Below are 14,210 nucleotides of genomic sequence, written 5' to 3' on the forward strand. Positions count from 1 at the left end.
AAACTCCTTTCCCCGTGGTCTGGGACGCCTTTAAAGCCATGATTCAGGCATGTATCACCTCTATTGCGGTAGCTCGGGCTCGGGCTCGGGAAGCTCGCCTCTTTGAAGACACTATCTCATGACATAAAAACGCTTGAGAAACTGGACCAGGAACATCCTCTTGCTCTTCACAAGCGATGTCTGGCTATGCTCCGCGGCCAGCTACAGGCCATTGGAACTAACAAGGCAGAGCATGCTCTACTGGCTTTGAAGCAAAGATATTATGAAGGGGGGGATAAGGTGGGAACGGTTCTGACCCGTCGCTTCCGGTAACAGGCCGCAAAGGCGCACATTGCTAAAATAAAATTGGATGATGGCACGTGTGCTACTACTGAAGCCGCTAAACTGACAGCCTTCCACGACTACTACTCATCTCTTTACACATGGGATCTACTCAAGCTGGATCAGATTCAGGCAGTACTGGGGGAATGCACTTGGTCTCCGATCGGCAGACACCACGCACAACTCCTTGAGGACCCACTTACTCTGGAGGAACTCACAGGCGCCCTAAAAGACCTCCCTCTCGCTAAATCCCCCGCCCCAGACGGACTCCCGATCTCTTTTTATCGTGTTTTTCTTCCGCAGCTTCAGGAACATTTACTTCACCTTTTTAACTCTTTCTCGGATACTGGGGGGCCCTCCACCTCTATGGCAATGGCCGAGATCGCACTGCTTCCTAAACTGGGGAAGGATCTCACGCTATGTTCCTCTTTCCGCCCCATCGCGCTCTTAAACACAGATTCAAACTCTATACCAAAATGCTGGCCAAACGACTCGACCCGCACCTACCCGGGCTTATTGAGCCAGATCAGGTTGGCTTCATTCGTCACCCGCAGGGCACGGACAATGTGCGGCGCATCGCTCATTTAGTCGGGAAGGCTCACCACTGGAATATACCTGCATGCTTGTTGTCACTCGATGCTAAAAAAGCATTCGACCGGGTGCACTGGGCTGTCCTGCATAAAATAGGGTTGGGACCTCGGATGATTGCTAGGATCATGGGTCCCTACCTCTCACCTCTAGCTCAGGTGCGGGTCAACGGCCAACTTACGAGCCCCATCTCTGTCCATAGGGGCACCCACCAGGGCTGTCCTCTATCCCCCCCTATTATTTGCACTCGTTGTAGAGCCCCTCGCTGTCATGATACGCCAGTCTCCTGATATTCATGGCATTACTCTCGGAGGTTTGGACCATAAAATAGCCCTGTTCGCGGATGACCTCCTCCTCACGCTGTCCCGCCCGCGAACCTCCCTGCCCACCCTTCATGGGTTGCTTCAGTCGTTTGAACTTGTTTCGGGCCTCAAAATTACCCACTCTAGATCATGGGCCTTGAATCTCCCAATCCCTGAGTCAGGGATCCCTGTGCTCCAGTCTCTTGTTCCGTATCAATGGGCTTCCCATTCCATTCGGTACCTAGGGCTCAACTTGACTCCTAATCTTAACACGTGGTCGCAAGCCAATTGGCAAGAATGTAAAAAGGCTGTTCTGGAGGATTTGCAAATGTGGAAGTCTCTCCCCTTTCCTGGCTGGGCCACTTGAACACAGTCAAAATGTCGGTGCTACCGAAAATATTATATCTATTCCAAACCCTACCCACTCCTTTCCCCCAGTACCATATTCAGAATCTTCAGCATGAACTCACTAACTTCATTTGGGGAGGGCATCGGCCATGCTTCTCCAATAAAATACTTCTGCTACCGCGAGACAAGGGGGGCTGGCTTGTCCCAATTTAATGGGGTATTATTGGGCTTCTCACCTTCGTTTCATTTCGGAATGGATGGCATGGGAGAGCGAGAAGGACTGGTTCCATATGGATAGGGCTGTGACCTGTAGACCCATATGGGATCTTGCCTGGCTCGCACTGGAGGCTCGGTCACGCAGCGCCTATATGGCCATCCCAACAAAAACCTTGCTCGATATCTGGGATTAGTTAGCGTTGTCCAGGGGTCTCACTTCTTTTCCGTCTCCTCACACTCCTATTGCACGCAACCCACACTCCCCACCTGCCTTGCATCCACACTCCTTCTCGGCCTGGTTAAATGGGGGGTGCCGGACTCTCTGGGACCTTTAAATCCTTTGAACAATGCAAACGGGACTTTCAGCTCTCCGAGGGGGCTCGCTTACTGTATCTTCAACTCCGGCACTGGGTACAGATGTCATCCTCCTCTCAGGGAGCAGCCCGCCCTTTCACCCCTTTTGAACGACTGGTGCGCTCCTTTGATAACTCCAGGGGTCTGATCTCTCATACATATCAAGTTCTTCAACACACTCATCGGGTTGCCCCGCATACCTACCAGTCCCGATGGCAGTCCAACGCATCTGCTAACATCACGCCTACGCAATGGGACCATCTGTGGCGCAACATTCCGAAGGTTTTCCGCAGCGTCTCCCAGAAGGAAACTGCATACAAGGTTATGACACAATGGTATTGCACCCCCCATAGGTTGCACAAAATGTTTCCTACTTCCTCCCCTATCTGCTGGCGTTGTACGAGCGCTATTGGAGATTTTATCCACATCTTGTGGAATTGCCGGCTCTTGACCACCTATTGGAAGGAGGTCCATAGTCACATCAAACTGGTGATTGGTTACCCATTGCCCGAAGCTCCACCCACAGTTATTTTAGGCCTTAAGCCCGTGAACCTGCTTGCCATGACGCGCAGGGATTGGCACCTAAGCCTACATATGCTTGGCGCAGCTAAACAAATCATAGCACTATACTGGAAGAAGGCTGAAACGCCTCCAGTGAATATCTGGTTCACTCGCCTGTGGCATACTATGGAGATGGAGTTACTCACGGCGCGTTAGCAACTCTGGGACACCAACTTTACCAAACTTTGGCAACCATTAATAGACAATTTTTGCAAGCTGGACTATGCCCATCTTCAGCCCCCGAAGCTCTGGGCTCTATGCCTGTTCGAGGATAACTTACTTCCGTTCGATGCGGGTAGACTCTGGGGGCCCAATAGAGATGCCGACTAATATCTTCACTATGTGGGGTTACCTCTACAGTCACGCTCCTCTCTTCCCATGCCCCTTCCCACTTACAGGGGATCAGGTTCTAGATTTTGGACGCCCTATCCACCACGCCTCCACGTTCCACCCTCCCCCAGTTGGAACCCTTCATCATCCAACCACTTTCCACAAGCTGGGTAGCCTTGCCCTCCCCTAGAGCGATACTTTTGGTCCATGATGGCTTTGTGACACACTTCAGCCTTGCTTTTTAAATCTACATTCGCCGACCTTTGGAATGCTAAATGTTGTCCTCCTCCTCCTCCTCCTCCTCTCTCTCTTCGACTTTCTCTTTCTCTCCTCTTTTTCTTCTTCTCCTTCTTTCTATTCCCTAATGATCTTGATTGCTGTATTGTTTTTATTTGAATTATATTCTCAATAAACAGATTTGAAACAAAAGTATGTTCTGGAAAATACATTTTATCCTCCCCATTAGTGTACTGAATCCAATCTTCATTATACCTGCATCTGTTTTTTCCCAAAATGATAGTACTTGACATGAACCTGGAATCCATTTTGCTGGGGCTTTATCAGCCTTTATATTTCTTTGCCTACATTTCCCTTTTGCATGCTCTTTCACAACCAGGTACCCAGTTATTTGTATGGGGTGCGGTTGTACGATAAGTAAGGGAAGGGTGGGCCTAGAAGCACTTTCTGTAGTTTCTCATGGAGGGAGGTAGGAAAGTCCTTTCACATCTGTATGCCAACCACCTTGCATTCGCAGACCTCCTGTCAAAACCTATTTTGACTTGCCAACGTTTTGGGGTGGCAAGATCATTGACTAGTTTATCGCACCTCCTTCATTCATTTACACATTCATCTGCTAGGGTTGTAGTAGTGATCCTAGGCAACCCTAACTTCCCACATTTTTCTAGAAACTCCTCGTTTTCCCACAAATTCCACACACACTTCTAACTCTTGGTATTCTGGGTCTTCCTTGTACCTACCCAAACCAGTTTAGCCCATTGTCACCTGCCCAGATGACCATTGCGATTTCCATACAAATCTGTTTCTATGAATAGTATTCCGGTGGAGATGACATGACTTTGTGAAACAACGTACACAGCTGTCAACAATTGAGATCACAAGAAAGGAGAAAAAAAGAACCTTAATTTGTAACAAGTATATAAACTTTTTCAGCTGAGCAAGCTAATCAATACTTTCCCATTAAAGGAGTCAAAAATACAAAAGATAGGCTTCAAACATCATAGACATGCCCATCCATGTAGGCACAGCTAGCATAGGCAGTAACACATGGTTGCTGCAGTTAAAGTTATGCTAAGACAATAATTATACATTTTACAGTAGCTATGGTGCAGTTTTTTGTTGTTGTTGTTGTTCTCTATGTGGGTGATTGCGCCCTAATGGCAGTGGTTAGGGGGAGTTGGAAGAACAGCCTTCTGCAAGGCTGCCTAGCAACGTTGTGTCCCAATTATGATGGCAATTAAGTCCATATAAGCCTCCCCGACACGCTGATGTCAGTTCATTCTTTTTCACACTAGCAACGTAGATCTGCACTGCAGTTCCTCCAGCCATTTTTCAGGCTACTTGATGTTTTTTAGTCAACGTAGCGGTGTGCCCTTTTTAGCCCTACTTCAATGTCCTCAGGGTTCAAGCCTTGTGAGTCCTGCGGATGACAAATGTCTGCCACGGACCCTCACTTGATTTGCATGGGATGCATGGGTGAGCACAATGACTCTGAAGAGTGCAACTCCTGTCGCTAACTGAGACAAAAAACGTGCACAGCATCGAAGTCATCCTCAGTCTCCAATTTAAACCCTAACACTTTGGTCAGGAAGAGGGCCTAGAAGGGGTAGAATAAGAAGAACAAAGCAAAAGGCATCACTGCATCAGGTCAGGCTCAAAAAGGACTGTGGCGGTGAAAAAGTACTGACAGTTCTAAAGATTAAGAGTCTCACCTATGAGTGGCGCGGCCGTTTCTACTCTTCATCTTGAAATAGAACCTGCTTATTTTCAGTCTCCTATTCGCTCTACGCACCGACCACACATCGCGTTAGGAGGCGTTCCCGTGGGCGTCATTCTCCTTTGACGTTCGGAGGCAAGTCTTGGCATCGGCAGTCGAAGTGGCGGCACCTCTTACCTCCGTCGCCTGCCGCTGGTCCCCGCTCTTCTGTTGAAGTGTCAGTACATGAGTCCACTCGCTTCTCCCCACCTATCCTGGGATGTCATTGACCCAAATGAGACAATATTCTCAATCTCTTCATGCTATTTATGGATTGTCACCTCCCTCTGGAGCGCTCTTGGACACCATGAAAGGCCAGCAGGTCGTGCCTATGACCCCGCCAGTTTCAGGTCGGCCTCCTGTGTCTGACACCTTAGCAGCACAGATGCACAGCCCGTCGAGGCTCTCACCTTCGGCTCCTGCCTTTGGCCTGCTGACTCCAATGTGGGCGTTGGGCTGTTGCCTGCTGGCTCCCATAGTAGTGTGCCATAGATGTGGATCGGCGCACCTTCCGATGTCCAGGCGTCACCTCTTCAGCGTTGACCAGCATTTGTAACGGTGTTGAATGGCGGCGCCAATGGAGCCGACCATCCCACACTCCCTTATTCTGGTTTTTCCTTCTGAGAACCATGGTTATGGAAGTACTACAGACTGTGTGGTGTGTCACCCTCCCATTTCGTACATCGTTCCACCCCCTATGCAGTATAGCTGGTGACTTGACTTGGGTGACACCAGTCACGTAGAAACTTCTCCACACTCCTTTCTCCTCCTGATTTGACTACGGAGGCAAGATCTGCTGTGGCAGACATGCCCAATCGCATTTCAGTCATCCTGGATTTACGACTTCCTTCTGTAGAATTGTCAACTGACCCTTTAATTGGTGTTCAACAACCTGACCAGTCTAACATTGAGCCTGTGCTTCCTTATCGTGACTCTCTTTTCGATATTCTGTTGGGTGCTTGGGCTAAACCTGAAACAGGACTTCCTGTGGATCGCTCAATTCATCATAGGCATTGTCCGGCCCCGGGGGATCCCTCCTGTCTCCTTCGATATCCTTCTACTAGGAGCTTTAACTACCCAAATAAATGATTTTCTCCCTCATGTCCCTCTGGAAAGAGAGGCCAGGAAATTTAACGCTTGTGGTAGACATATTTTCTCTTCTTCTAGCGCTGCCCTGAACTCTCTGAACATTTCTTCCATCCTTGCCCTCTTCTCCCATGCCCTGTGGGACTAAGTGGAGTGCCTCTTGCCCTTCCTTTCACAAAAAGCTTAGAATGCTCTTGTTCCCCTCATAAGAGATGGGCAACAAGCTGCCGCTCTTAGCATCTGCTGTGGTATGGATATCACCGATTCTGTTGGTCGGGGCTATTGCCTCTTCCATAGCTCTATCTTGGCATGCATGATTGCATACTTCCAGGTTTTCGGAGTCTGTGCAAACTGCTTTGACATGCCTTTTGATGGCACCTCCCTTTTTGGTCCCCATACCGACTTAGCTGTATGCTGGTTCAGAGATAGTCATGGTGGCACATTCCTTTTCATTCATCCCAGTCTTGTATGACTTGTGAATTCTCTTTAGTTCTAAATCCACTTCTAATTCTTTAGCCAATTCTTCAAGTTTGTCAAATGCACACCTTCTTACTTCTGTACCCAAACATGCCAATTTAAATGTTATCAACATAATTATTAATCTCCACCACTTTGTCTCGCTTCGTGAAGACTAATTAGATTCTGTCATTTCACTAATCTCCCCAACTCCTATCTCCTTTCCTGCGCTTGCAAATAAGCCTTGTTATATTGACGTGGTCACACTTCAGTCAAAAATATGTCTATAAACTCGTTCTCTCCCTCAGAATCACTCTCATTCTTTTCTGTCTCATTCTTGTCTAATTTGTGGCGTCTTTTATTTACTTTTTGCCTGATTCATCAGTAATTGCAGGGAAAACGCCTATGGTCTCTAGATTTCCTGTCTCCATGCCTTCTTCCGAAAACGCAATCTCACATTCATCCAATGGTTGATGGTTTTACCAGTTTGCCCTTTCAACATTTTCTTATACGCTTTCTCATTCCATGCCATGCCATGTATTCCCACTCATTCAAGACCACGAACTGCACAGGTCTTGGCTGCAGCTTCATCTTAAACATGACACACCTCAAAATCTTAATTTTTTAATTTCAAATGAACTATTCACAGGAAATTGTAACTTTTTATAGTCAGCAGTAATTCTATTCCATTTTCAAAACCACAAGTATGTAATCCATGTCACATGAGCATTTTATGGGCAAGGGTACCAATTGCGGGCAAATTTTCTACTCTGTTAGCAGAAATTGCAGACTTATCCAAACGTGCACCAATTGTAATCCCAACTCCGCTCTCAATACATGCAATGCTAATACAACCTATCACACTACAATTTCAAAACGAGAGTTGAAGCGCTATACGTAAAACCAAAACGAATAAAACCTTTGTAGGCCTACCCTTATACCGGATGGAAAATCAAATTTACCACAGAAAGGGGAAAAACACCTTAGGTGCTTCCAGTCAACCCAAGATAGGCTCTTGATTAATGGTAACCTACCTTTAGAGTCAGCTTGACAGTCCTGCTGCACAGAACACTAAACAACACTTCCCAGGATTAGCTCTCATACATAACTAGACTATTAAGCGTTTCATAGGACTTTAACTTGTAACATGACGCCACACACATTTATTCAGCAGATAAACTTATAATAACATCTCAAAGCTTGGAATTTCAATAAATCTGTAAACCTTATACATAAATCTAAAAACGTTTGTTCATAATTCACTTAAAATCACAATATCTCTTCACCTACAGCACAATTTAAACAGCTTTAATTCGCCCAACACGTTACAATGTGATACAGTTTTCATGCATGAGCCAAACAAAACACTAAACAACATTGACATAACATGCTATGCGGTGCACGCAAAACAGATGGCTCCACTGCAAATCACACATTGCAAGACAACACACTCACAGTAGGCATAAGACAACTTGCCACACAAGACAACTCATTTCACAAATATACCTATTGATACTCACTTAATACAGTTCCTGATAGCCTGTATAGGTTCATCAGCAATAATCCGATAGATTATAGGATTCTCGAATGTCTGATCATTTTTGGGGTGTACATTTTTTATTACATTTTGCACCTAAATTTGCTCTTACTTATTTGCAGCAAATGTCTTATTATAATTCTAATTTATCATTTCTTTCATTTACCCACAACTCCTCCACCAAATTTCTGTCAGCGCTTTTCGCTAATAAAAGGGGTTATTTGCAAGATCGAGCTGTGTGAGTCCCAAAGGACATGGGGGCCCTGAGAATTAGAATATAAACCTTAGCAGGACAAAATTCAGACAATAAAGGTTTATTCAGAATATAAGAATCACAACAGAATGCAAAAATTAGAGTCAGATTCAAATCACCATCAACAATACATCAAAATAAAACCCATTGCGAGAGGTCATAACATAAGCTAATTAGCAGAAACCAAAATCTATGTCAGTAAATTAATAGCATAAATCTGCTCAGTTTGTAAGCTAAGGGAGAGTCTAACTATAAATCAGCAAGATTACTGACATGAAGCCTGCCTCTGAGGAAGGAGACAGAAAGTGTAAATCAGCAGATAGTCTTGCCTGGAAACTGCTCAGATTGAAAAGCAAGACAAACCCAATAATAGTCTGACATAGAGACTGATCGGTATGAAAATCAGGGAAAGTCTAAAATATAAAATCAAATAGCAACCTGGAATAGGTACTCCTCAGTTTAAAAACAAGGAAAAGTTCTCCCACTTCTATCAGAAAAGGCAAATTAATTAGGTTTCATACAGTGAAAAACCACTCGCTTAACATTGTGTGAAATGAAGCAATACTGACAACAACCATTGACTTTTCGTAAAAACATGGTATATGAAATAAGTAACATTTGGGGACACCTGTTTCACATACATAATAACAAGCAAATCGTTTTTGAAAACTTAATAATACATTTGCGAAGTAAATAAATCATTGAATAAGCCTAGACAAAAGCCTTAAATATTGCAACATACTATATCATCCTGACATGGAATCCTCATAATGCACACAGGTAAATGCATTTTATTCAGTTGTCAAGTAAAATTTTATTTGTTAGTAATAACCATAAAGGTTCTCATAAAACATCATAAAATGAGACCACATAATCAAATTCAGGCCATTATCTGGGTACAAACACATAGATTAAATAATACTCCTATTAGTAATGCCTCATGAATGGGTCAGCAATGCTCACCAAGAGATCTTAGTGATTGTAATGTTAAAAACAAACATTATGTATCATAGATTAATTCAATGTCAAATACAATCAGATAAAATAATTTAGGATACAGTCATTAAGAATACAATTTCCAAGTGACAAAAATATACAACTCCAAGCGTGCTGATGATCAGATATACTTATATATTGTATTCAGTACAAGAAAACAACACCATTAAATTAATCGCATTCAGTCTATCGCATGAAAAGGAAAAACACCGAAGAGAAATATGCATGTACAAAACTTGTGCATGCAGTTTTAAAAGCCACTTTTTCTTCAGCAACTTTAAAATGGTTGTCACTGTAAGCAGGCTGGGGCCCAGTAATGCAAATTAGCGGCCTTGTTATGCTAACTTACACATGTAAGTAAACCTTATTTTCTAATTAATAAAAACACCTTCACGGAACCTAGGAAGAAACATTGATGGGGTAGCTGGATTCTGCAGGTAATACATTATGTACACTCCCAAGAGTTAGCTGGGTATATACTTGGGGCAAAAGCAAGGAGTTCTAAATTCTCACATCAGGAGAGCCACAATTATTAAAGAACTCTCTCCTCTTTTACAAAGTCTTGAAGATTGTAAGGAAACACAGTCTCCTAGCGTTCTAGAGATTGTCATTCTGAGAATATAATATTGACTTTTCCATGTATTCAGAATCAATAGCTTGTGTGTTGTGCACACTAGCACTCATACTATCTAATACACAATTCCAAGTCCTGTCAAAAGGTGATTGTGATGTCAATGTGACAACTGAGGATTGACTCCTTTCATGAATTGCAAGTACCCAGTTAGGCTTTTGTGATTAGTTTGCAGGTATTTGACATGCTGCACATACATCATTTATGGCTTGTTCTAAAGTAGCGGTTATTAACCTTTCGACTTCTGTGGACTCCCACTGAATCAATACTGGAATCCGGCGACGCGCACTGAGTCATCAACATCATCATCAAGAAAGCTTTATTCGATTGTAAGCAAACAATCATAAAAGCACAGTAGCAACATTTCATATATATAAAAGTTCATATTAAAATTCATTTAGACAAATTAATTGGGATTCAATAAAGAGATAAAACATTATTAAACTCATCAAGCTTTCCTGGAATTAAAAAGCATTTAAAAGAGAAGCAATTGTTTTCTTTGACATAAAACCTTTTTCAAAAAAGTAACCATCCTAAAAACAGTGTGTACATTGTCTAGTTGTTGTAGTGCCAAAAGGGCAGGTCGACACTGACGAAGCCCAAACCGTTTTAACACGGGGACTATACTCATTCTCCTGGCAATAGAATAAAATTTGCATAAAAGAATAACATGAATCGTAGTTTGCTTAGAGATGTTATCACAGGGGCACAACTGTAGGTCTTGGGACCAGTCATTCGCTTTGGGGAAAGACCCACTCAGCCATAATCCTACTTGACCTCTCAGCCGCCTTTGATACGGTCAACCATGGGCAGTTACTCACTCGTATGCGGCGGCTGGGAGTCATTGGGATTGCTTTCCGGTGGTTCATCTCTTTTTTGGAAGATCGCCGGCAGAAAGTCCAGTTAAGTGACCTCATGTCTAAACAGGGTGCCCTTCGGTGGGGGGGTACCGCAGGGTTCGGCACTGTCCCCCCTGCTTTTCAACATCTACCTCCAACCCCTGATTGAGGCCCTGGCTAAGGCAGACTGCCAGGTGTTTAGCTATGCGGACAGTACCCAGTTAATCGTCCGCATTGACCATACATGTGATTCACAGCGGAATGTTCAGAACATTCTTCGGTACACCATGAACTGGATGACCGCTAACTCCTTAAAGGTGAACCCAGATAAGACTGAAGTCCTGGTACTTTCCCCAGATTCCTCCCCTTGGTCCAGCCTGTTTTGGCCTCAAGAGCTTGGCACTACTCCAATGCCAGTGCCGGCCGTGAAAAGTCTGGGTATTAGACTGGACACCGGACTGACCATGAAGAATCCGGTTTCCATGGTTGTGGGAAGCTGTATCGGATTCATGCATCAGCTCCGGAAACTATCTGTCCTTCTGGCATCCACCACCATGCAGGTAGTGGTGACCGCCTTAATACTCTCTCGCCTCGATTATGGCAACGCAGTCTATATTGGCCTCCCTGCAACATTCTTGAGGAAACTTCAGGTGGTCATGAATGATGCAGCAAGGCTGATATTTAAGCTGCCCCGCAGAACACATGCCACCCCCTTGCTGCGTCAATTACATTGGCTACCTATCAAACAAAGGGTAGGCTTCAAGGGTTTGTGTATTGCACACAAATCCCTGTTCGGTGAGGCTCCCAAATATATTAAAGACCGTTTGAAGCCCTATGTCCCGGGCCGCCATCTTCGGTCATCACAGGCCATTCTCCTCACTTGCCCTCGTTTCAGCATGGCAACCTTTGGAGGCCGGGCTTTTCGCTCTTTGTACTCCAGATGTGGAATAGACAGATGATATGCATAAGGAAGTTAAACTGTTTCCATTTCGGAGGAGGCTCAAGACGATGCTATTTTTGGAGGCATTTGTCCCGGCCTCTTAGGATTAAGGTCAAGTTTCAGTGATGTTACTAATTCTGGTCCGTAGTCTATGATGCAGCGCTTGGAGACCTTTGGTGATTAGCGCTATATAAATGTTAACAAACATAAACATAAACTAGTCAATGGAAAACTCCCAGGCCGAATCGAGTTAAAAGGAACCTGTCGTATTCACTCAGGACCAAGGTGAGGTAGGGTTGGATATTAAAAGTAATTAAAATCAACTGGTTGTGCAGGACAGAAGGTTTTGAAATTTCAGATGATAGTCTGGCAGTGTCTAGTAGAGACAAGCCCTTTGCTTTTAGTTCCTTACTAGTTATTTCCCTGATGACGCTGGGATTAGTGAAGTACTCTAGGTAATCAAGATCTTGTAAACACTTTCAAACATTGCTTATCCATGGAATCCTCAGGGCCCCATCCAGTTTCAAAACATCCAGAATGATGTCTCTGTTTAATTTTGTCTCTTCCTTTAATCAATTATTGGAAGCTGGTGACTGCCAGCCAAGCACTTTCTATGATTTGAACTGCAAAACAATACACAAAAATACAAAACATCTATACTCCCAAAAAAATTCAAACATTGAAATGTTTTGTTTAATTCACAATCAAATATAGAAAAAGTTTTCTTAATTTTAATTTAGCTTTTTTTATTCATATATACTTTATTCATTTTATTGTAGTAATTTTAATATTGTTCAATTTTGTAATACAGTTGTGGACCTTGTGAGGAGGGCCCGCAAACCCCGCAAACCCCTAGTGGTCCTTGGACCACACAGGCCAAGAACCACTGTTCTAGAAGGTCAGAAGGTTCCCTTCTTGACCCAAAGAACTTACTATTGATTTTATGCTTTGGGCTTCACTTATTTTAATCTGCAAGACCATGATGCTTATTCTCTCTACTTGACAAAACATCATCTTACTGAGTTTTATGATTTTTCTGTTGTCTGTAAAAACTTGGCAGTACTGCACATTTTTAAGTAAAGACGTCAAGCTAAGAAAGTGAGCGTTGCTTATTCTCGTAGTAATAAAGAAAGGTAGCCCACAAAAAATTCTATTTGATTTTAGCGTGTTTCCAGTGTTGTTGGACTTTGATTGCAGAACATGTACTTCTCCTTGAAATAACATATCTTTTATTGTAGAACCTCCAACCGAAGATCATCTGCTACAGAACACACTGTGGCCTGAAGTACAAAAGCTGTAAGTGATGTTTTTTCAGGCACTATTCATTGCCTGCTTTACTGTTAATTGACATTCCTTGCATTTTACTCCATGATAGCGTTCTCTTTAATTTAAATTTCTAATCAGTTTTCAGACAATGAGCTCAATATGTAGCAAGTTTGTTTTTAACCTACAGTTTCTGATATGTGAAGCTGATGGTTTATATGTATATCACTGTAAATGAGGACGTTAAGGTAGTAATTTTAGCAGCCTTATACTTAAAGTAGATTGGCTTTCATGCTGGAATCGCTAATATGGGATTTTGTGTTTTACAAGCAGGCCTACACAAGTACTGCAAACACTATATAAGACTGAGTCTGAACTGGGGTAGCGAAGTGAGCTAAAGAACGATAATGGATTCAACCCAGATCTAATAGTAACTGGGGATGAGTGTCTGAAAAGTTTCAGTGCTCCGTCCATCATCTCCTTTTGTATACAATGTAGTACCTCATTTGAAGTTACACATTTCAATCCACATTCAAATTTAAAGGACTTTGAAAAATATTACTTGGTTGTGCTTGCTTACATACTAAAGTATAGCCTGCTGGTTAATCTGGAATGATCTGATATAGAATTAATAGTCATCTGAAGGCTGAGTCTCTTTGAAAACTGTTCTAAAACGAAAGGAAATATTTCAGATGACTCACCAAAAACTTATTTCTCTTGCCAAGATAGTATTGTCTAACCTTCTCCTTTCTAGGTTTCAGCATGCTCTGTCTAGAAGAGATGTGCTGTGTTCAATTGTGGGCTTTAACCTGCCCATTGTCTTATGCATTTGCTAGCTCCATCGTCGCTCTGAAATTCTTTGACCTATATTTGTCCATGGCATGCATGTGTCATAAGTGGCCGCTCCTCCGCTATGGGGGAGGAGCGTCACTCGCCCCCAGTCAACCTCAAAACTTGAAAAATTAAACAATAATAAAACCGGTTCATTATCGTTTAACTTTTCAAGTATCAAAGGGGCAGGGCGAGTCTTGGGTGTGGGCCATTGCAGGGGTAGTCACGATAGGGAGTGGTGAGCACTGCTATCAGTGCGCATGTTGGTTTGGCCCGCCGCCTCAGGACGGCCAAACCGACATGCACACTGAGCTGTCTCCAGCTCGAGCTGAGTTGCCAGGTTGGAGACAGCAAGTACTGGCTCC

General features: G+C 43.6%; 1 protein-coding gene across 4 annotated transcripts in view; it reads left to right on the plus strand.

The window, feature by feature from the left end:
- ELP2 (elongator acetyltransferase complex subunit 2) overlaps positions 1–14,210 on the plus strand; it is a 940,461-nt gene that overhangs the window by 686,728 nt on the left and 239,523 nt on the right. For all 4 annotated transcript variants that reach the window (XM_085606785.1, XM_085606787.1, XM_085606786.1 and 1 more), the window contains one exon: positions 12,990–13,047. In XM_085606785.1, coding sequence (XP_085462911.1) covers positions 12,990–13,047 — 58 coding nt within the window. The remainder of the gene's footprint in view (positions 1–12,989; positions 13,048–14,210) is intronic.

The sequence above is a fragment of the Triturus cristatus genome, chromosome 5_2 (assembly GCF_964204655.1).
Source record: "Triturus cristatus chromosome 5_2, aTriCri1.1, whole genome shotgun sequence".
Lineage (NCBI taxonomy): Eukaryota > Metazoa > Chordata > Amphibia > Caudata > Salamandridae > Triturus > Triturus cristatus.